General features: G+C 42.7%; 1 protein-coding gene across 5 annotated transcripts in view; it reads left to right on the plus strand.

Moving 5' to 3' along the window:
* The window catches only part of PDE10A (phosphodiesterase 10A), a 368,478-nt gene that overhangs the window by 177,668 nt on the left and 166,414 nt on the right, over positions 1-24,396 (plus strand). The window contains exons 4-5 of one of the 5 annotated variants that reach the window (XM_035320291.1): positions 5,643-5,746; positions 6,938-7,045. The exons of 1 other annotated variant lie outside the window; for it this stretch is intronic. In XM_035320291.1, coding sequence (XP_035176182.1) covers positions 7,030-7,045 — 16 coding nt within the window. In that variant the 5' untranslated portion in view covers positions 5,643-5,746; positions 6,938-7,029. Of the gene's footprint in view, positions 1-5,642; positions 5,747-6,650; positions 7,046-9,747; positions 11,018-24,396 lie in introns of those variants that run through there. 3 more of the 5 variants (XM_035320292.1, XM_035320287.1, XM_035320289.1) reach the window with 3 other exon arrangements.

A 24,396-nucleotide genomic window follows, 5' to 3' on the forward strand; every position in this document is an offset into this window, starting at 1 on the left:
TACGTGCGATGGATGAGAAAACAGAGAGTGATGTTGCAGACAGAGGAGTAGAGCGGGAACCAGGACGCTTCTGTCTCATTCTTTCAGATCTCTTTCAGAGCTCTTTTTTAAATCTTTCTGCACAACTTCAGGGAAAATCTGCTGTGTTTTTTTCCTCTGCAAGACAACGTTCTTGAATAATACTTCCCTGTTCCACAGGGGTCTCAGGCTATGCTTTGAGTGTTTGTCAAGTCTGCAGAAGCTTTGGGTGCTTTACACTACCTGTGAATAAAGTTAAGTGCTTACAGCTAAAGGGAGGGCAATTGCAACACTGGCATAAGGAAGGTTATGAGTTGAATTTAGCAAGATTTTTTGGGGGAGACTGAGCTGTTTTCATATTTTATTTCCTGCATGCAAGTAAGGGTGTGCTAGCAGAGTTTATTGATTATAAAATTTGAGAGCCCATTGTCTGCACAGAGGGGAACTGGAGCAGATTTTGGAATGATTCAGAGAACTCTGAAGTCTGTACTAATAAAAACAGGCTGAAACATAGCAGTACAAAGTGCAAAATCATTCACCTGGGGACCTCTAAGAATTTTGCCTCTGAGCTCATCAGTTAGAAACAAACAAGAAAGCCCTCATGACTGCTCGTCACAAAATGACCTGGGTAATAATGACTACCCCCAACACTATTGCAACCACGATGTACCAGGCAAAAGTTTTTCCAGAAGAACAGGGGAAGTGCTTAAGCCATCTGTAAAACTTTAATGAGAGCTCACTGCAGTGAGTCCTGTTGTAGTCACCTGTGCAGAGGAACAATGAATTCCAGCTGGAAAAGGTGTGGTGAAGGGCTCATAAGATGATCAGGAGACCAGGAGTTACTATTTCTTGAGGGAACTAAAAGAGTTTGCTTTTATTAATCAAAGAAAATGAAGTCTGAGGAAGATATTACTGCTCCTTTTAAATACCAGATGTCAAGGAGACAGAGGAGATATTGCAAGCCAGAAGAAAAAGCTGATCTAAGAGAGATGACCATATGTTTGTTCTGGCTGAAAATGAGGAGAAAGAGCAAGACTGAATGACCACTTTGCTGATGTCTTGGAAGCAATGTAGCCAATGTGTGACCAGTCCATGACAGCCAGGACTGACCTCAGGGGTCGCTGTCAGACTGCTGGTTCATAACTTCGCTGTCCTGGAACACAGAGGATGGGCTCCATGCAGCAGCACCCTCAGCCCAGCCACAAGGCAGGGAGGCGCTGGGTTTGCTTCCATAACATGCCTTGCTTCCTCCTGCTGAAATTCTGCCTTGTTGTCTCATTTTTGTTTCCTTCCTGCTTTAAAGGCTCCTGTGGTTCCCCTTCCCTCTTAGTTAAAGCTTTGTCCCATAGATCAGTTAAAGATAGGCTACAGGTAGTCCACAATTTTGGAGCTCGAAGGGGCTGTAACAGGTAGGAATTCAAAAACGATAGTTTTGTAGGCAAGGGAAATGGCATTCACGTTTGAGTCTGTGTTGTGCAAAGCCATGGGCAGGACAAGGGCTGACAGGCAATGAAAGCTACTGGCACCAGAAGTTCTGCTTTTCTAACAAAATCCTTTTGATTTTGTTTAGTGAAACCACATCTAGCTAAACCTCAGCTTAGGTTAGAGTAACCACGGGTGAAAAACCCCACATAGAGCTTTAGGTTAAATGGGAGGTTTGCGGTCTAACAAAGGAACCCTTTCTCCAGAAATAAAGGCAGAGTTGCTCCTGCATTAATGGCTTGTTTAGTCTGGATGTCAATCTGTACTTAAAAAAAATACGTAATGATAGATAATGATATCTGCGTGTGGATGAGCCAGATCAGATGCAGAAACAGTCTGATGTAACTCAGGCGTTGGGACTAGTGTATGATTTACTTTGCTTTTAGAAACTGTGAACTAGAGGGCTTGCCAAAAGTTTTCTCAGTTTTGTAATTCTGATTTCTGTGATCAGGTGGGAACCACATCACGGCTTCATCTTGGAAATGGACAGGTGCAGCACTTCCCTCTCTGCAGGCTGCATCCATCAAGAGAAAGCTGAGCTAGGGTTAGTGTAGAGTGGGTAACACTGCTTTCTCTTCTGCTTTTATCTTCAGGTGCAGGGGATTTGCAGGAAAATGGGGAAAACAAACAAACAAAACCTTAAATGATTGGTTCAAACAATTGATTTGTAAAAATCTGCTAGATACCCAGCTTTGTTCTGTCCTTAAATAGTTGCAATGTTTTACACTCTACTACTCTGTTCAATTTCTATATAGTAAAGCAATATATTTTAAAATCCCAAACTTGGATGGCTAGCAGGACTAACAAGCTTCCTAGCCTGAACCAGACTGCTGTTGAGTACACCTACTGAATTTAACTTACTTTTTAAAAGAAATTTCACAAAGAAATAATTTTTGCTGCTTTTATTCCATAGCTGTTTTGGAATTGCTGCTGATCCTGTATTATCCTGTGGGGTAGGACATGTCCTGTTTATTATTCTGCTTGAGTTTTGTGATTTCTACTTGGTCTCCCAATCTTTTGTTCGGGTAACACATGTCCAGCAGCAGAGATGGTCAGCTCCCTGTCTCTGTGACCAGACCCAGCTGAGATAACAGCACTTTTGTTCTACCATCCTAACACCTCCACAGGCAGTCCCAGGCTTCTGGAGGAGCACAAGCAGCTTCTGCCCTTTCTCATCCTCTACCTCAGCAGCTGCCCCAAGTCTTGAGAAGAGTTCCCATCCCTTAGCAAGGGCCAGGGCTCCCTGTGGAGCCCTGCCAGCAGAGGGGCAGGAAGAAGAGCTTCTGCTGTGGAAAAACTTGGGAAGTCACAAAAAGAAGGCAGGTGAAGAGCTGCCAGTATGAAGCTTGTTTGCTGAGACGTGGTGGCAGTGTGGGGAGAAATGGTGAACTGGTGCGAAGGAATGAGGGTCCTTACACAGGGAATAGAAGCTTCCCTGAGTAAAAGAATCTGCTGGATTGTGGCAAAGGAGATATCGGGGAATAAGTAGACAGGCAGATAAAAGAGAATGAATAAAAGTGCATGGCAGTGGTGTCTTTTTCTGGAGGAGAATTGTATTGAATCAAATATAGCTTGTCTGCAATGCTCTGGGATTGCACATATGAGACAGTATTTGTCCAGGAATAATGGCAGTAGTACCCCAGCTTTCTACATTATTTCATGTTTTTGTTTTGTTTTTCATGTTGATCACGAAAAAACACTTTCCAAAGGAAATCTCTAACATTATGGTGATTATGCAGTTGGAGAAATACTGGCTCTGTATTTTTTGTGAGGGAAAAAGAACAATGACAGAGAAAACACACAGGTGTAACAACAGGGAAGAAAAAGATAGGAAATATGTCCTAGGGTGGGACATAAAGACAGCAGGGATATATTCACAAATATGTCCTAGGGTGGGATATAAAGACAGCAGGGATATATTCACAGTGCGTGCATATGTGCTGCTGTAGGGAGGTAAGTTGGGTTAAATTTGTTGATTGTTAAAATGAGGATGAGATAGAGACAAGTTACTTAAAGACTACGCTTTTCTCAATGTTACTAGTCTGACTAGTGTTGGATGAATGCATGTTACAGTGGCATCATCCTGACTGCACACCGGAGAGCTGTGGGCTACACCACAAACTTGAGGAATCCAAGCTTTCATTTCAAAGTCAAGGGCTCTAGTTTTCAGGACTGCAAGGGTATGTTTCTACCAAGACACAGGGCAAGGATTGAAACAAAAATGCTTTAGAAAACAAGTTAAATAGCCCACGGAAGTATGCATTTCTTTGTACTTCTTGTCTCATCAGTGTTAACTCTGAAGGGTAGTGACTACACTTAACTATCAGCAGACAGTTCCAGGATCGACCTTTTCAACAGATGGGGAGGGAGCAATAGCCCTGTTCTTCCCAGAGGGGAACATGGTAGCTATTGCAACTGGGAGAAATGGGATTTGTCAGAAAGTGAAAAACAAAGGAGAAATTAAAATGAAAAGGAGGGACCATTGTTCTAAAAAGAGAAACTTGTTTCCTTCTGAGTGATGCTCACAACGGGGTACTTGAATTCAACATAAATTTTGCTTCTCTCTGCAGGTAATTCTGAAGTCTGGGCTCAGTCACTTCATTTATTTTTGCACCTGCTATTAATATCAAAATGGAGTCAGCTGTAGGTTTAGGCTAGAACAAAGCCTTACACCTAAGCTTATTGCTGATACTGCAAGTTCTATCCGAGTTTGCCAATGATGGGGCAGTAGGATTTCTTGTGAACTGTGCAAACAGTGTCAGGGAAAAAAAAAAAAAGTCTGCTTATTTTTAGTGGTTGGAAAGTTTGGGGAAAATGAAAAGGGAGGTTTCAAGGCAAGACTATGTGGGAATGTTGGCATACCTATTGCGTCTGATCTGTGTGACATGCTAGCACATCTCAAGGTAGGGGAGCAAAAGATAGGGCACTATTAACTTTTTATTCCTTTAGGATTTTTCTTAACTCTGTTACTTATAAAGCAACTCTAAAGCAACTTTAATTCATGTAAAGGTTAGAATTTGTATGTTCTAATTAAGCAGACCATTTAAATAACTTATTTCTCTAGCAGATTGGAAATTGTAACAGTGTTCTTCAGTCATACATTAACTCTAGGAGATTTCTATATGGAAATAGAAAGAGAAAATTACAAAAATCCTGATAACCTTATTTATTTTTGTTGCAATAAAATTTGTTATTCTGCCGGTGTTAGGTAACAACAGTGCTATTGCCTACCGTGCCAACTGGTATGTTGTTTGCTGCTTGTATTTCATTGCTACCTAAGAGGCCCTGGTCCCAAGCCAGTATCCTGTTGTGCTAGACGTGGTTCAAAAGATGGTCTTTATAGCAAAAAGCTTACACCGCTTATGGTGCTTTTGGTTTATCTGTAAAGCATTTGCAAATATAGCTACTGTTGAAGTTTTATTTTATTTAGAAAATGCTTGTGTGTTTTTCTTTTTCTTTTTTTTTGTTGTTGTTGGTTTTGTTTGTTTGTTTGTTTGTTTTGCTTTTGTTTTATCAAAGTAGATTAAACAACTGTTTGCTTTACTGAACAGCCTATAATAAAACCCATAAACATCCGATCTCTGTACTGCATTGGACAACACAAGATGGTAGATGGCAAGATGGCTTTCTTTAGCTACTCATGTAGTCTTGTGAAGGAAACAAATCCACGGTACAATGCATCCTTTGTGCATTAACACTAGCTTTTTATTTTTTTGAAAATTCATCTTCTGCATTTCCTAACAATATAATATGTAGCATTATATCTACCTGAAAATTTTCAGATTAAAATGTCCTTGCACATGAAGTACCTTTTTCTTTCCCATAAAGACTTGGATTTTTTTCCCTAAAAAAAAAAAAAAAAAAAAAATGAAATTTTTGCATAGTTTTGAGTGTTTCTAAAAGGAAAAAAAAAAAATGCCAGGAAAAGACATTGTCTCCAGTTTTAATAACTGAGGTATTAACCCTCATACATCACATACTGTGTCACTTGTAGAGAAACTTGTATTACTTATGGTTCTAGCTGTATAACCTTTCAGTTGTCACCTTGCAGAGCAGAAAATGAAGCAACATAAGCAGAGCTGAACAAATTACTGAAAGTAAACAATATATTTACTTTTTTTTTTCTTTTTTCCATATGTCAGTTATCTCTGAACAGACCTGGACATCTTAAAAACTGTGTTTTGATTTGCTGAACGAATTGCAGTTCATGCTGGATCTCAGAGTATTTCTTCTGCTTCTGGACTAGGTAATTCCCAACTCCACAAAGCACTCCCAAGATGGCTGCTGGCACGCACAGCAGCGCGAGCCCACGTTTGCTTGGTGTCAGCACTCAGTTAATATTCTTGTGGGAAAGCAGTGGCTTACATAAGTGCTTTAGAATCAAAGAAAATGACTGACACATAGCCTTTAAACAAGTTTACTCCTTGCATGCGTACAATGTTTGAGAACAATCCTTTGTAAAAACAATCCCCTGTGAAATAGGGTTGTGTATAAATTGCTCTAAAGGTTTACAGAATAAGACTAGGGAACAATGTCTTCCATGTAGGTTTCTCATTTGTGACAGCAATTCAGTAGTTGGGTAATAATTACGGTATTCTGTAAGATCATTTAGCTGAAAATACCTAGGAAAAATGCAGTTATTTTTATTAACTTGCACAGGACTATTCCATAAGGGATTTAATTTGGGGGCTCTCTTTACTCAGCCCTGGAGCTTGGGTTTTAGCTGCATTTATCCTTTGCTCCCTCTGCAGTTTGCAGCCCCCCCCCCCACCTTTCCAGCAGGTTCCCTCTGTGTATTTCATTGCTGCTGCTCCTGCCTCACCCACCTTCAGGTGGCTAGTTCAGTCAGCTCCTGTACTGCTGACACCCTGGATCTTTCTAAATTCTCTTTCCCCATCATGTGTCTTATCCCATTTCTTTTTTCTTCCAAGGAACTGATCATGCATAGTAGAGGGGGCTCTTAGAATATAAGGACGATGAGTGAGATAAGGTGATTTATGAGGCAAAAGAGTGGGACCAGATAAAAGATGAGTCACTGTCATTGGTGAAATGTAGCAGACAGATCTGGAAGGAATAGGTGTTTGTTTTTAAGCTGGATTTAATACAAAAAAAAAAGGGGGGGGGGGGGGAAATCAAATTGAATTATAACAATGTTTTCCTGTTAATATTTTGATTAATATTGCCAAATTATTGCCATACAGACTTATTTGCTGCTTTCTAAAAAGGCCTTTTCCTGTAAGTACAATGTGCGCTAAAAAGACAGCCTCACTGGGAGCTCCAGCTTCTAAACTTTTGTGAAATTGCATTTAAACACACAAATACTACCAAAGATTTTTGCCCACAGTTCTCCTGACACAACACATTGATAACAGAGCCCTTGCATCTAATGCAAGTGGATGCATAAGAGTGTTCTAATTTGCATTTATTTGTGTTTCAGAGTTTAAAAAAATCCTTTTATGGGATGATATAGCAAACCTTACTGTTCCAGATCAAAACTTCCTATTGGAGTCACTGAGACTTCTCTAGCAAATGGAGTGGACGTATGGTTAGTACCACAGCTGCATCAGTGGCATCATTGCTCTGGCAATGCAAATTGTTATGCTCTGAACAATGAAAACTCTGATTTACAGATATATGGGGGAACAAGCAAATATGATTCATTGCTAATTTATTCCCAAATATTTAGATGAAAACCAAGCATATTTGTCTGTCTGCAAATCAGTATATTTCACAAATCCATATGCATTTATCTTGAAAATTATTTTTCATTGCCATCCAATGTTTCTTCTATAATCGTTTTTGCCTGCCTTGCCAAGAAGCAGGTGACCAATCAGGTATGAATTGCCAATGGCTAATGAATAATAATCAAATGAACAGTTTGCAAATAACCCTTAACTTGAAAGCTGTTTGTCTAGAAGATTTGATTTCTTACAAATCAAAATGTATTTTTGCCTACTTTGTTGAATATACACATGCATATTTGTGTATGCAAAATTCACATTCCTTATATAAATACTCAGATATCCAATTTCAGGCAGTGATATTTGAACAACTGTAGTTTGGATGACCAACAATAGAAGAATTCAGCATAAATTAGCATAGTAAAACAAGATTTCTACAATTATAAATTGACAATGTAGTTTCAGTAATTTGGTATTGACAGAAGAACAATTTGGGACTAATCTGTGTAAAGGAGCACCTTTCACTTTTTCAGGTGAATGTTCAGTCATTTCAATTTGATTCTCCCTTTCAATTTCAATAATTTGGCGTTACAGATTTTCTAATGCTAACAAAATACAATTTGTTAATTGCTAAGCAAACAGACTGCAACAACCAAGCACAATTCACAGAAGTTTTGTTTCCATTCGCTAAGCCCTTTTTCTCAGAGAATTTAAATAGTTGCTGGCTCCCCAGTCATCCTCCAGCAGTTCCGAGAGGAAAGCTGACTATGCAAAGCAGGTAAATAATGGCTGGTTTTAAAGAAATAAAAGCACCTCGCACGAATAAATACCTGAAATTAAAGTTATTAAACTGTATTGATAAAGTCAAGTATACTGCAGGAAAATGTATCGCAGAAGCGTCTTTCTGTATTTGGGTTCAGGATTTTTAAGCAGCAGCAGGTTTCAAGAACCATACAGATGAAAGCAGTTTAGTGAAACCTGCCCTTCTGTGAGTTGTTTTGCTCTGTGTTTTTCTTTTTAAGTGACTCTTTAATTTGTTTTGGCGTTTGAACCCCTTTGCGAACTCCGGGGACTGTTTCCCGCTGGCAGCTAACGTTCAGCGAGCCGCACACACGATTTAATTTGAAAGCGTTGTTATTTGTAGAGAAACACCTTATTTCGCGTGCTGCCGGATGACCATATCGCGTATCTGCCCCCGACATGGAAATTCGTCCGTTTTCGAGCGCTAACAGAAGTCCTGAAACGATGCGGCTAAAGCGCGGCAAGACTTTGAAATCGAGACGAGAAGCACAGGTTGGTGACGTGTCTGAAGCAGGGGCGAGGGGGGGGGAGACGGCACCCTCCCGCTCCGGGTCGGGAGGGCGGCGAGGGCTCGGCGGGATCCCCCCGGGCGCTCTCGGGAGCGGAGCGGAGCCGCCGCCGCCGCTCCGCCGGGATGTCGGAGGGCGCAGGGAAACGGAGCTCTGCCGGCGATAACCAGGGACAGGAACACCTGCGACGGGAACACACCTGCGGCGGGCGGGGAGGGAGGGAAGGAGAAGAGGGAGGGATGGAGGCAGAGCCCCGGCCGGGCGGGGCGCACAGGTAAGCGCCGCCGCCGGGTAGCGAGGCGGGCAGGGGGCAGCGGGCAGCCCCGATAGCGGGCCGCCGGCTCCCCGTGTCACCTCTTCTGCTCCCCGTGTCTCCGTCTCAGCCCAGCCTGAGGGCCAGCCGCTCTGAGCGCACCCCCGCCCGGCTCCGAGCTCCGTCCCCCAGCTGCACCCGGCGCTCAGCGGGTTCAGGGCGACAACGAAATCTGCGCCGCGGGGGCTCCGAGCGCTGCCCTCGGCCCCGCTCCGTTTCGGGGTCTTCCCCGGCTTCCCCTGGGGCCGGCCTCTCCCGGGGGTGTCGCCTGCGGGACGCCTGAGCGCGGCCGGGGCTCTGCGCTACCGGCCCGGGAGGGCTGAACCGGGGCGGCCCCGGGCAGTGATGGGCGGCCCTGTCCCGGTCCTTATCCCCATCCCCGTCCTGGTCCTGTCGGGACGGCACGGCGGGCGGGCGGCTCCTGCCGCGTCCCGGGACCCCTCCGGGCTGGCGGCTCGCCAGGGCCCGCTTCGGAGCGGCGGGCACCGGGGAGCGGGGTCAGGGCATAGGGGTACCGCAGCCCCAGGGGCCGGCTCCCAGGTAGACCGGGGGGAGCCGGGGGGGGGCGGCTCAGGGGCCTGAGAGACACGGGGCTGGGGGCTGCTGGCCTTAGCGGAGAAAGGGGAGAGGGGGCACACGAGTGCGGTGCGGGGCATCGGGGGGAGCGGCCCGAGCCTGTCCCCGGGAAGCGGGCGGCGATGCTCCGCGGGCACCCAGGGTCAGCTCCCCGGCGGCTTTGTGCCAGTCGCCGCAGGGCGCCCGCCTTTCGCCCGGGGCGGCTGGAAATCGCCGCTTCGGGTACCGAGGCCGCACGCATAGGGAGGGTCTTTTCCTCGCGTCTCTGTCTGCGTTCTCTTTAGGTAAGCGCCGTGCCGTAGCTCCTGGGTGTGCGGCTGGGAGCGGGAGGAAGGGAGGCAGCTTGGGAAGCGATCGCTCCGCCAGTGGGCGTTTTCTGGCGGCCGGGCTCAGTATTGGAAGCGGCACTGCAGTGATTTTATCTGTCTCTTTGCAGACGCGCACGCACATACGGGGCAATATTTGCGTTGCTGGAAGAAAATACAGCTTGTTAGCGTTTTCTCGCTGTGAAGGCGAGGCGGGAGCACGAGGAGAAGCGGACTTTAAAAGGGGATCGGAGCCGCTCGGCGGTCGGTAGCGCCGCGTCCCCCTCCGGCCTAAAGGGGGACCGGGAATGTGAGGATTTCGGGACGGAGGGGGCTGGGGTGCGCGGGCGGTGCCGGCCCGGGGCTGCCGGAGGGAGAGCAGGACCGGACCGCCGTCGCCTCTCGTTTTGCTCCGTCCTTGCGCGGCTTCCCCTCTCTGCCTACTCCGGTGTCTCTGCTAGACATCCTGCCTTAAACTACGGCGAAAGGGAGGGAAGAGCGGAAGCATGTCCAACCCGGAGAAGCGGCTCTTAGCCCGCCCCTCGGCCCCCCTGGCTGCGGCACCCGGGGAAAAGCCCGGCTCCGGCAGCCGCCTGCTCCACTCCCATGGACAGAGCGGCGGAGGTGGAGGCAGCGGCGGGTTTCCTCCTCCTCCCCCCGCTCCCGGAGGCGGCTCGGCTGCCTGCAGCTCCCTCTCTTTCCTCCTAACAACCAGCAGCAGCAGCGGGAGCCGTGCTGCAGGGACAGCCTCCGCCGCCGCCTCCGCCAGCATCGTCCCCAGAGCGGCGGCGGCTCCTTTCCTCGCTCCAATCCCCTCCTTTTCCTCCGCTTCTCCATCTTCTTTTTACTTCTTGCCGCCGCCTCCTCGTTTCCCCTCCTCGTCTTCCTTTAACCTCACGAGTCTCCAAGGGAGGGGAGGAGGAGGAGGAAGAGATGTTGGCGGAGCAGCGGCAGCAGCAGCTCACTTGATCGCCCATCCAGGCGGCAGCGGCAGGAGGAGACTCTTCTCTTCTTCCTCCATCCAGGGCTTGCTGCTCCGCTCCACGGCCGGCGGCCCCCGGCAGCACCACTCCCGGCTCCTCCTCCCCCCGGCCGCCTCTCGCTCGTGGTCCTGCGATTCCCTCGGGGCTGCAGCGGCAGCAGCCCGCGGCGACGGGATCCGAGGAGGCGACGGCCCCGGCAGGAGCGGGACTCCGAGGCGGCAGCAGCGGCAGAGAGGCGCCTTCTTCTTCTCCTCCTCCTCGGCTCCCCTGCTCCTAGGGCCAGACATGGAAGATGGATCTAATTCTGCCAGCTGCTTTAGGAGGTTTACGGACTGTTTCTTGAACACAAGTAGGTACCGCCCGGCGGAGAGGAGGTGGGGGGGGGGACGAAGGGCCGTGTCCGAGGCTGGGTGCATGCGGCGAGGAAGGCAAGGGCATCGCTTTCTTTGTGAGCTGGGGGGAGGCGAACACACAAAGGGGCTGCGTGCGCGAGGCGTGCGTGGACGCATGGAGGAGCGGCGAGGATGCACGGACAAAGGGGATGCTCGGCGTGCCCGAGCGCTTTGTGGCGGCCGTCTCCGCATCGCTCCGGCGCCGGGCGTAACGCCGCGGGTGTGCGTGTCAGCAGCCTGCTACCTGGTGCTGCTTAATTCGCTCGCCAACGGTACCGGGGGAGCGGAGGCTGCCCCCCCTGCTCGCTCCGAGGGGCGGTGAGGAAGCCTCGCGGTCTCGGCAGCCGGCAGAAAAGCGGCGGAGGACGAGGAGGAAGAGGACCGAGCGGGGCGCACGCCGCGCATCCTCCCTCACCTCCTGGCGGGTCTGCCACGCGCGGGGGGCTCGGGGCTCCCCACCCGGCCTCGCCACCGGCTGCCCCCTTCCCTCGGCCGGGCTTCGCTGCGGGGCCGCCCGGGGAGGCGGCACCGCCGGGCACGGCCGCGCTCACTGTGCGCCGCCGGGGCCCTCATGGAGCGCCCCGAGCCTCCCTGGGGCAGGCGACCCCCGTTCGGGGGGCGTCTCGGGGGGCGCCTCCCCGGAGCCCCTCGGCCCCAGTCTCGGGGTCTCCGGCATAGCCGCGGGAGCGAAGGGCTTCGGGGCGCATGGTGCTTTCGGGTTGAAACGTTGCTTCATCGGACACCTCCGGTCGCCTAGCCTAGCGGTACGGTTTTAGGGTGGCTTCCACCAGTTGTGGCTGGTGTGACTTTTCTTTTTTTCTTTTTTTCTTTTTTCTTTTTTCTTTCTCCCAACTGTCTCTTAAGTCACCGATTTATGCCTTAAGGTGTCCCTGAACTCGCAAGTTGGTATCTTGGCACACTTTCACTTTTGTTGGGTAGCTTTTTGGGTACAGGCACATAGTATTTAGTTCACACGTGTACGTATTTCTTGAGGATGTGAGAAGAGCTTTAGAGATGTCAGCTAAAACCTCCTTATTGCCGAACAGTTCTCTTTATCAAGCGTGGTAGTACTTGTTCTGTTATGTGGTAGAGGTGTATAAAGACCACTATATACGTGCCCCATTGTCCTTTTGAAACTTTATGCAATATTTTATTATGCTATGGAACCATATACTTACTCAGTTTTAAGGCCTGAAGAGATTCTTAAGCTCTTCTAGTTTTTATTTTCTCTGTGCTTGAGAGGAGTGGAGCACTAGTCGCGCAAGTAGCATAACTCTGATGCTTTAAAATAAGTAGTCTTGGGAGCAAGGGAGCGAGCTAGGGAATGTGTCATGTAGGGCAGTTCTCTCTTATGCTAGACCAAGAGGAAGAAGGCATGGAAAACATCAGCTCTATTCAAAACAACATTTTAAAAGGAACGATGAATTTAATTTAAGCTATTTTGTGAACACTTGAACGGAAGTAACTTGGTCATCTTTGACTGGTTGTGACCTTTAAAGATTTTCCTGCAGGCAGGAAAGGGGCAGAATGGTTCTTTTCCCTGAGAGTTTTCTGACATCTAATAAGACATGCAGCCTGTCTCTCTGGGGAGGCACTTTTCTGTGCTCTGCAGCCTGCTCTCATGAAACTTTCAAGAACCTAAATGCATGGTATCTTGACTCCTCTCTTGAATGTGGTTGAAACTGGCCAATGGGCTCAGAAGGTATTAGTGAGGTCAGGCAGACAGACATCCGTGTGTGCATGTATACATATCTGTACAGCACTCCTCAGCCCTCCCCACCCCCTAAGTGTTTGCATAAATCTGATTTCCCTTGGAAAGCAGGCTGAAGAAAGAGGAGCACAGGGAAGTCAAACAAGATACTCTTTTATTTGGTTATGATGCGGCTACTACAAAAACCCCTCATCCAACTTCTTGGGGTACTGCACACAGTCCTACTTACAGTACGGCAGGAAGATAATTATTGTGCTCAAGAGGGTGAGATGATGTAGGATAATGCAGGTTATGTGCTGCATCTCATGGGTTTTGTTTCTTGAATTGTATTTTAGGTTCTAAATCATACACGTATACATACACATCCTCTTTGACGCTCAAGACAAAAAAGTCTAAATATTTCTTTACAGAGGGCAACTGGTGAGTTCTATGTGGGAGAGAATTGAAATTCGCCCTTTGGGTGGGAGACTTAAAAGTGACCAAACAGAATCTTCAAGACCAAAAACCAATGAAATTACTGCAGATGTGTTCTTCTTGTCTGACCTCTTTCAATGTGCATGTACTCCTATCAGGATTTTGTTAGAAGTTACTGATTTTATTAAAAGGTTAGACCCTGCAATATTCTATTTGTTCCATATTTGACTATTTTTAAGACTCCAATTAAAGCACTGGACTGCAGAGGCTTATATGAACTCTGTATGGTGTGTTTTGTTCTGATTTTTTTTTAATTTGTAACTTGATGTATAACATAGTGTTTTGGGAGATGTCTAATATATACCATCTTGGATCAATTCTCTATTGGTGTTCTGCTGTATTTAAGATACTGACCATTGCCAGGTATTCCAGGTTCTTGTGGAATACCTTACCTGCAGGGGAATGTCCTATGTTCCTTCTACACGAGAGGTCTCTCAAGCTGTGCACAAATCAGATATGAATATTTTACACTGTGGGATCTTTCTGCTTGGTGCAAGTATTACCAGTTTATGGATATTTTATGTGGAGTTGTTTTATCTGCTCGTTCTGTGATGCGGCAAGTTTATCCTGCACCTACATGTGACAGATGTCAAGACTTTCAGACTGAGTAAAACTCTAACAAAGAGTAGATGCAATAAGACCTGTAATTGTGGGAGATAATACAAATTAAGGTTTAAATAAAGTTAGAAGTATACCTGTTACCTGTGCTGGTGGGAAAGTTAATCTTGGCTTGACTCTCTCTCTTTTTTTTTTTTTTTTTTTTTTCTGGTCTGTCTCTTCAGTACTTGCAGTCAGGGTGTTTTAAGCCAAATGCTGATCTTCAGCAATGAATCTCATGCATACAGGTGGACAGAGTTTCCTTTTGCAGTTAAACCATCCTTAATGTGTATGTGATAATGTAGAAAACAGAATTAAACCCTAGTTTTCACCTTAGGGATTCTGGCTCCACATTGGTTAGAGAAACAGAATTGTGGCCAAAGCTGTGTGCAGTTATGATGGTAAGAGGTGTCATTCAACAGTTCCCATCAGGACTGGGGCGTCGTAATACCCCGTTTCGCATTATTGTATAGTCCCACCATTCATCCTGCTCAGAAGCACTACTGTTCTGTTCGGAGAGAAAGAGAGAACATGCTTACAGCATAGAAAGGGAATGCACCCAGTTAACAGTGAAGGAGTGTTTTTCTAAATTACGCAACCATTTGTAGAAATACCTATAAAGCACGCTGTTTACTTTTGAAATAATTAATCCACAGTCCCTTTGCCTCCTCAGCTCTGCTGTCCACATTTGCCTCGTGGCTTGCGGGCACATGGTGCTCGTAGGCCTTTAGAAAGCAGGTAAAGCCTTTCTAGTTAGTTCAGTAAGCTTGTCCCTTGTTTCAGAAGGACCATGGAAGGAATAATTATGCACAGTGCAGATGGTTTAGGAGATGGTGTCTCTGTCACTTTTGAGAGTAGGGTAGCAGCTTATCCGAAGTTCTTAAACTTATGTTCTTAAACGGGAGCTGAAGGCTCCAGTCACCCCTGTTCATGTCCTTCCTCCTTTGGTTGGTGTTTAAGCCAAATATGGTGAGAACCTGAAAGTGTAAAGATGAATGTTTATTTCAGCATGTGACTTAGTGGCTTTTGAAATAGTCATGCAAACGCTCATTTCCATGGATGATCTGGGGCATGTATGTGGCTTAATCTCTATAAAATCCTTCTGTTGTACAGATCAGTACCTTTTTGTTCACTTCTAAGATTTTGTGCTGCATCCTAATACAAATACATCATACCTTCTATTCTCTCAATTCTTGAAACAAGATTTTGGTTTTGGATTAATAAACCAAGAATGAGAGTCTCTTTGTCTCTGAGTTTACAACTTGGAACTGGCTTATGCAGCTTGTTGATCGATATTTAACCTTGTCTGTGATTTAAAATTGTCATTCCGTTTGGCAGAGGTAATATGAGCAAAAAATTTTAGTGTTACTTTGAAACATTATTGTTTCTAGTCATTATGGTTAATGCTTTAAAATGATTTTTTTTTTTTTTTTTTGCCTTTTGCACTATTGTAAAAGAAAGCTAACATTGTAAGTAAAACAAAATATAAAAAGAAAAAAAGCATTTGCATTTTTTTTTTGTTTCATTTTTATACTCCCTCTGCTGGCTGTTTCAATTACAAGTACCTGTACTCAAACTTCATTACTAAATCTGTTCTTCCTTTACTGCTTCATCAAATGAGCAGTAATGTACGTTGGCTTGAATCTGTATTTAAAATATGAAGAAAAAAGCCTGTAATTGATAAATGAAGAAAGACTATTTAGAGGAACAGAAAATTTGACACTTGTTTTATGGAGCAACATTTTCATTTTTATCATATCTTGTATTGATTTGAACTCTAAAAACAATTGAATCTTTAGGTGCGTGAGCTACATTTCACTAGTATATATTGCACGAGTAGCAATACATGTATTCCAAAATATTTAGTCATATGTTCTACTTATTGTAACAAATTTGTTGGACAGCATTGAAAAACATTTGTGGCAAAATCTAAATAATTATGCTGCATTTTTGTTACGTTAAAATATCTTTTTATCATTCACCAGTTTCACTTCTATCTGCATAATTGGCTATAAGACTGCGTCCAGGGTGTTCTGTGCAGATGTAATGGAGAATTTCGTGAAGTACTGGTTTTAGTACTCTGGTATACAGCAGCATTCATCCAAAATGTTTACAGCATTCAAAAGCTATAATTCCTAGGAACTTTGGAGACTAGATACAAGGATTGTTGTCTATAGCATTGAAATGAAGCCATTGTGTTCCCCATGGATGTCAGGTATTGTTAGGATTGCTCGTTATTTCTTTTTCATATTTCTCCTAAAGATCCAGGCTTTTCTGTGCAATGTGGCTTCACTTGTGCTGGTACCTGGCTTCCTACTGGTAGAGCTCGAAGAGTGCCACCTACTGATTGACAGCTCCTTCCAGTATTTCATCTTTTCCCATCTGCAGCCTCTCATAGCTCAGCCTTGCTTTTCTTGTGGGATGTGGCAAGTTGATGTGGTTAAATGTGGCAGTTGAGTTAAATCAAGCCTCGGCTTTGACCTCCTCCCCTGTTAAATGATTTTTTTTTAAATTTTTATTTTTTTTCCTAATTTGCTTTAAGGTTAGAAAACAGGATTTTCAGCTGGGAGGTAGATTTTTTATTATTATTATTATTATTATTTTTATTTTTAATTTTATTATTTTTCTTCCCCTTCGTCTTCTTCTGGTCCCTTTTTAAAAGCTTGTTAAAAAGTAGCATATTTGTGTTGTTTCATCACCATTTCTTGTCAAACTGTTATAATTAGTGTGGGAGGAACCATTAGCTTGGCTGATGTTAATAAGAGACTTTGGCTTCTGTTGTGCCAGACAATGTAGTGATGTGTTGCACGCATGGATTAGACAGTTCAAAAAGCAGGTAACACGTTCAAAGTCATGATTTTGTTAACAAATTGACATTCCAAAGTGCTCATGAGGTGTTTGTTTTTGCAGAGGAGATGGACATTCTGATTATCAAGTTCCAAATTTTCATAGTAAATCGATGAATCGATCTTTACTGTTACTGCACACTGAGCATTCTTTCTTCCAACTTAGAAGTATGCTAATTATGTTCTTAGGGGAAAACTCTTGGCAAGAGTATGAATTACTTCAGGAAAGTGTATTATCAACATATTTACAAGGAACTCCTTTATTTTGGAGTTAAGTAATTTTTATATATAATTTTTCCAGTGATTTATTACCATAGAAAGCTTTCTAAATCCTAAGTGTGGCAGAAAGGAGTTTTTTTTTTTTTTTTTTTTTTTTTTTACTTTGTTTCCAAATTTCATATTCTTGCAGAAAAGACATTGATAGCAAGTTTTAATCTGTGTGAGTGAGACTGTTGACAATAAAATGTCTAAATTTTACGGCTTGATAGGACTGGAATTGGGGTTCCTGTATCACTTGGAGGCTTTTCAAAGTAGTTCTGTCTCAAGAATTAAAAAAAAAAAAAAAAAGAGAAGTCTTCTTAATAGTACTTGCTGCCTTGAGAGAATTTATACTCACTTCGGTGGTTTCTAATTAAAATAATAATAAAAACCATCAACATAAAGGCAGCGGTAGTAATCTGACCGTATTGGATGTTGGGACCTGAAGAAAATACTGTCAGGATCTATGAGACCAGTTAATCCACCTTCCATCTGGAAAATACGAAGATTTAATGCTTTCATTAGCACTTATTGATCTGATTCCTTGTTTCTGTATTATCAACAAACTCCTCTGCAGTTGAGCTGTACTTCTCTTAACAAAGTTTATTCAGCTGTTAATAATTCCAGCATTCTTCCTTCCTCTTACGCTTCCACTTGCATTGAAAAAAATCCCCTGAAGTCAAGCCAGAAATGGTTCCTAAAGGAAAGATTTTTCATCCTAAGTTGTAATAGCTTTATACAGAAAGCTTGCGTCTCTAATTATCTTGATTCATCTTGAACTACACCCTCAAAATAGCATTAATTTTTAGCTGCTGACAAGCATTGCTATGTCCACCTTAACAATGCAGTTTACTTTGCTTCACTCTGTGGGGAAACTTTATAATTGCTAGGAGAGATGCCACTTTCTTTGCCCTAGGTGTCTTAGTAGCCTTTCTGCAACGCCGGGGTGTTCTTCTGGTTCAGACAATAAGATGCTGAGCTGGAACTATGATGGAGTTTTCTTCACTGCCTGTTTTTTATTTCCCCATTGTATTTCTTCTCTAGTGTCTTATTTACTTCCAGACCAGGTAAAGCTGCTACCTTTTGTTCTAATTGTTTTCAACTATTCCTAAAAATATTTATGTTCCACAATATTCCACTAGTGCTTATACTTGTGTGTGTGTGTGTGTTTATATTTTGGTTTTCTTTCATGCATATAAAGATATATTGGAAACTTGTCCAGAGTGAATTCTTTCTGGGAGAATAGCTCTGTTGGCTGTGCTTTCTTTGCATCGTTTTCTCTTTCTTTTATCTTTTTTTTTTTTTTTTGGCTTAATATTATTTCCTCCTTGTCCACCCATCAGCTTATTTTAGCTGATGTTTCCTTCTTAATTGCTGAATAGTGTTGCTCTTATTCCTTCCTGCAGCCTGCCTATGTCTTACCCTGTTATTTTTACAATGTTCTTATTTTCCCCAGTTGCCTTGTTTATTTGAAGGCAGGCTGCCATTCTTACGCTAGTTGTAGTATAGTTCACTTTGGCTATGTTGCCCCCCCCTTTTTTTCTATAACACTAGATTTTACACAGCAGTTTTATAACTCTTTCTATGTGTTCTGTATTTGCAGTGACTCATGGTATTTCCTAATCTGCCACTTTCTGCCCAGCCCTAAGTGTGATGTCAGTAGTGTGTTTTTTTTTTTTTTTTTTTTTTAAGTGAACGTAGGACTGATGAAAGTTACTGTTTGATGTAACAGGAAACTGAACTAATCTGTTCTCAAAACAGGCACTGCCTTAGCCAGTACACTCAGGTTTCATCCTGCCAGCCTCCTGTGTCTCATGCTTGTGAGCAAATTGCTTTTTTTTCTGGATGTACCTCACTGTTCTGTTTCTTCAGGCATCAGTTTTCTCTGGTAAAGACTCCTGAGAGAACTGCCCTTTGGACACTGCCTTTTCATGAGTCTTATGTAGCTGTAGCTTTGTGGCCTTCAGTTCGTAATTATGAATACAAGAGGGTCTTAGGACCAGAGGTGTCCTTTTAAGAAGTGCTCTCAAGAGGAGAGAGAGTATAGGTGACCTGCAGACTCGACTGTTTAGAGAACAACTCATTCCCCTTACAACTCCTGGCATAGCTCTTGTTATGGTAGAGAACAGGATAGTCTGGCATGTTGTAGGGACATTCATAGGCTGGTTGTAAGTAGGAATGTGCTCGTAGATTGCTCGTTTCTTTCAAACCTTTTTTGGACTTTTGTTGGAGCTATATGCAGTACTTATACTTTGAGGCAGAGAGAAGCCACAAGCTCAAGCTCTATCCGTGTCCATCTACTTTAATTTTCAGTGTGCTCCCTGGTCCAGTCCTGACCTGTGCCTAACTGTCTTCCTGAGAGCTGGGAGAAAGCAAAGGGTGACAGTTCCCAAGGGGCAGTGGGGATAGTGCTTGTCTCCTCTGACATCCTGTATGGAGAAGTGTTTATCTACGTGGATGTAAGCTGTATCATGGCCCTTTACGTTGTGGCTAGACATCAGGCTCTGGCACCTTTTATTTAATTGTATAGGGACATAGCCATATGGACTGCAGAGTACAGCTTTATACAGCTTGTGGCACTAAGGCAGACCTTGTTTCTATGGACCTTGTTCTTGGGACTCAACCCCAGGTTCTACAGAGTGAAAGATGCATCCAGTGAATTGGTGATCATTGTTGGAGGACATGGCTTGCTGCCAAACTGCAAAAAATTAGCTGGACAATGTTTTTCTTTAAGTTCCTGCTTTGGAGTGCATCTTAAAAGTCGTGGTGGAAATTTCTAAATGAGTGCTCACAGGGTAGAAGACAAAGTCTTCTGACAAAGTCAGTTAACAAGGATGGCTGAAGTGTGTGTGTTGTTAGCACATATGTTGAAGAAAAATGGTGGAAGCTTATCCATCTATGGCAGTAGCATCTAAGGGGTAGAAATTAGAAAAAGAAAATTGCAGTGGTATGTTTAAGATTTTCATTGCTTGAAGGAATGTGATTACAACAGAAGGAAATGTTCATCCTTATAGGGAAAGCTATTTCTAAGCTGAGAGGTTTCTTTTGGGGTAGATGAGAAACTTACTATGTAAATATCTCTCAGCAAATTGTCTGATTTTGAAGAAATCTTTTCAGTGGTGTATAAGATTGGAATGTAAGATTTAGGGCTTTTTTTAGAAGTATGAGTGTTATCTTTTTAATGTAACACATTTTCTTTCTGCTTAACTATTTTTAACTGTTTTTCCCCCTCTTTTCAGTAATAACATAAAGGGTACCTGTTGAATCTTATTAATGAATGTATTTACAGATAACCTTTCATTTTATTTATTTTATTTATTTATTTATTTATTTGTGGTTTACTGTTATCTTCACTGATCAACTAAGTGCCAACTGACATCTCAGGTCATGTCTTTTACCATTGTTTTCCTACGTCACTCTGAAACTTCTAGTGTTTTACCCTGTGTTTTATTGTAAGTGTGATTTGTATCTTATCACCTTGTTCATGTGTGGTCCCTCCTCTCTCAACATTTTATTAAAGCGGAAATCTGTCTACATTCAGCACATGTTTCTATGTAGGTCTCTTCAGTAGCTCTCCTTCTCTGGGTCTCTTAAAATGAATAGTCTTGGATAGCTCTAGCCATTACTATGTTGTGAGTACAGCTAGCATCACTGTGGCTGGCTACTTTTGCTGGTGGTGATCTTGTCTGTGACAAACCTTGATTTTGTTGACAAGATGATGTTGTGTTTGTCACTTTCAGATTTGGCTGCAAGGGTAACTTTTTGTTTGTTTTTATTCAGCTGTGTGTGCTTTTAAAAATGTATTGAATCACTTTTGTAGCTCTATTCAGCATCTTGTTTAATAACCTTGTGTCTGAATCAAAGCATTTAGCCACTCTGTGGTGCCATGAAACATATCTTCCCTAGCACTTGAAAAAGGAGGTTTTTGTTTTCCTTGTTTGACAACAGTTCTTCTGGTGCTTATGGAGCTCAAAGGAGGAATGGTAAGGAAGCTGAAATCTGCTATATATACCATAATTGAAAAGAGGACTTAAGAACAGCTATCCAGTTGTAGTGGGAAAATATTAAGAAGAAATTCTTTTGTTAAAACACCAAGTGGTAGTGGCTTAAGCTTTGCTTAAATATAGAGATGTCCTGTGCTGAACTGCATGTTACTGAAGATGCTGAAGGGATTAGACACAAGTACAAGAATATTCACAAGTTTAGGGTGCGTCAGTAATTGGAGAAAATCTGAAATAATGACAACATTGCTTTAGTGATCCAAGCAGGAAGTTGTCGTGGTTTCCAGTGACTTCATTTGCTGTTGTGTTTATCCTTTTCCACAACCAGGTTCCAGACACTGGGAAGCTGGGACCTTTGAATTAAAATTATAATGGTGCATTGTGCAGCTCAAGGCCATCAGTGAAATGAATTTAAATGTGCTTGTATTAAAACCACAAAGTGATGTAATGACCAGTTTTGATTAGAAGTACTGTTGCCACTTCTCTAAGATAAATTCTCATTGAGAGAAGAATCACTGTTTTGCGTTGTATCTGGGAGAAACAGCAAGAAAAATTAAGTCAACAGATCTACCTTACCAGGGACTGCTGGGGAGGAGAAAAAATATGTAGGAGTAAACAGAGAAGAGAAGATACCCTTCAAATACTTCTGAACTGTAATTGTAATTCATAGTTTTCTGGGCATTTACCATTTTCTGTCTCTTGTCTGTATTAAGCATTAGAATTTCCAGCTATTTTACTTCACCTTTTAATATTGATTTAACTACAGAAGCAACATAACTTCTTCCTTCTTTCTAGTTACTGGACTAGTTACAGGTAATTGTGCTGCAGCCAGTACTCTTGCTTAAGGAGTGAGGTGTTACGCCATACTGAGGGAGAATTTCTGTTCTGTCAAGATGCTTTTCATAGATGTTTTCAACAAACTCAATACTGCATCTTTGCTTCAGTTGAGAAATCTTTGTGAAGTTACTTCAGAGCTATTAACCTTTAAAATGATTGTTAGCTCTTTGGGAGGAGTGTCATTAAAATGTGAAAATAAGGAGAAATAGATGAGTATGTTTAAAATTGTATAGTAATTATGAGGTAGTATATCTTCAGTCTGTATGATGGTTACTGATCCCTTTCAAATGTTATTCAGAATGTGCACTCTCATGTGAAAGCATGAGTATCAGAGACTTCCTATCTTTTAATGCTACATTATATATGTTCCTTTACTGGTATTTGTCTTTTTATGTTGTTTGGCTGTGAAATTCTGTGTATCAAGGTTTAGACCTTCAGAATTATCACCTCACATATCAGCTGATGCACAGTTCAATGAGCCTTTTGAATTCAGTTTTGGAATTTTTTACATTTATTTTTTAGCAGGCTGTTACTATCCTACTCTTGTTTGGTAATAACGCTTTACTGAAAACAAAACAATTAGCTATGTCATAATGAATTATTTTGGTAAAACACTGTAATACAGATACTGTAATCTTAGTGCTGTAATGCTTTCTTTTTTGGAGCAATACATAATTTGGGTACCACCCAAGCACTGCCGTCCTATTTTATGTTCTTCATATTCTCAACTACTTTGCAGGGTTTTTCTGCTGGAACATTGGGAGTCTGCTCATCTATGCACCTGTGACAGAAGTTTAAATTAAATAAGGCAGAGGCCAATAACCTCTGAAAGCCAAGCAGGTCAGTGGGTACTAGTTATTCTGACATCTAGATGTTCCTGGAGCTTTTTATTCTCTCTTTACTTCATCCACCCATTTTTTTTTCTGCCTAGTCGTTGTGCTCTGTGGAATCCCTGCTGTAAAATAAGGTGGACAGAGCTCCTGTTGTCTTTCAGTGGCCACTCATCCATGTGTCGCTGGTCTTTGTACCTGCTGATTTCCATGAACTCATCTGATACAAGTATATTTGAGTCAAATTTGACTGGAAGTGATCATGAAGTCAAAATGTATTAGTAGGGACAGATTTCGTAGTGGAAAAGCCAGTAAGGTAATTACATATCTTTCTTCTGACTTTCCAAAACCTTTATGGGGGGTGGGGGTGTTGCATCTTTATTAGTTCTCTTGGTAGCACTGAGGTTATATTAACGATGGCTCTGATTTCTTTGGATTCCCAAAACTTTGTTCCACAGTGGCAAAGATACATTACTTCTGGGGGAGAGGTCAATGCTGTATTCAGTAGCTTCTTCCTTCTCTAGTATAAATTACCAAAGGACTCAGCAATCAAGTCATTGTGATGGGAAGTGCATCTCAACTGATGTAATGCATTTGTGTTTCCTGGAAACAGAATAAAATTGCAGCTCTGCTTGGTTTAATGCAAGATTTGTCATTGATTTCAGTTACCATGATATTTACTCCTGTCATTTGATCCTTTTGTTGTAACTGGTTATTCATGCTTTGTGAATCTGATTTCCTGCCATCAGCCCCTCACAACAGTGTTGAAAGTTTTAATTCATGAAGAGTATTTTACAAAAATAGAGAGACTTTATTTTGAAATATGTCAAAGCCAAATGTGATTTTTAACAAAACTTCTACTCTCTTCATCTGTAGACAATGCTGAGAAGGGGAGTCAACTTAGCTGATACAGCAAAGGGAACTAAATACATAAAACTGCATGAATTTGATAGATAGGTCTTCAGATGAATTAAATATTTATCTGATATGTATTACTACTAGCAGTAGTAAATTTTCTGATGAAGATATGTTGTTTTCTCTCAGTCTGTCTTGGAAACTGACATGCTTTAACTTGAAACAACATCACCTTAATCCTGTATGCTGCAACGATGCTTTACACAAGCCTGTTATAAATGAGATATTTTGTCTAAAACTCATTTAATCTGAAGTAGGAACACATTGCATTTCATTACTTGCAGAACTGTTGCACATTCCTCAAAGAATCCAAACAGTAATGTCCAGTGACTTTTGAATTTTATTTTAAGGTTCTTGAAAATGATGACTTTTTAAATAATTTGCTAACCATTTGAAGTAGCTTTCTATCTGACTTCAGAAAGTCATGCTAACAGATGGTATAACATGAGCTCCTTGTTACTGAAATAGCTGGTCTGACTGACTGGGGTGTCCAAATATTTTCTCTGGTTGCAGGCTTCAGAACACAATGGACAGAAACTTACTTCAGAGATAACTCATGGAGTGAGCAATAATATGTAAAGGGTTTGTGACCCGACAGTCTTTGGGAACGCTGCAAAGGAACATTATTTATTCATTTATTTATTTTTCTTGTAGTGATTCAGGTTTATATTTAATTTGGTTGGATATCATTGTTGTGGAGTACAGGACAGCCTGGCACGTGGTTAATTTTGCTGATTTTGTTGTATTAAAGACAATGGTAGGATGGGGGAGTAGGAATACATACAGCCAATAAGAAAAATAAATATAAATATAATAAATATTAATATAATAAATATAAATATAAAACAAAAAAGCCCGTACTTTGTG

The sequence above is a fragment of the Oxyura jamaicensis genome, chromosome 3 (genome assembly GCF_011077185.1).
Source record: "Oxyura jamaicensis isolate SHBP4307 breed ruddy duck chromosome 3, BPBGC_Ojam_1.0, whole genome shotgun sequence".
Lineage (NCBI taxonomy): Eukaryota > Metazoa > Chordata > Aves > Anseriformes > Anatidae > Oxyura > Oxyura jamaicensis.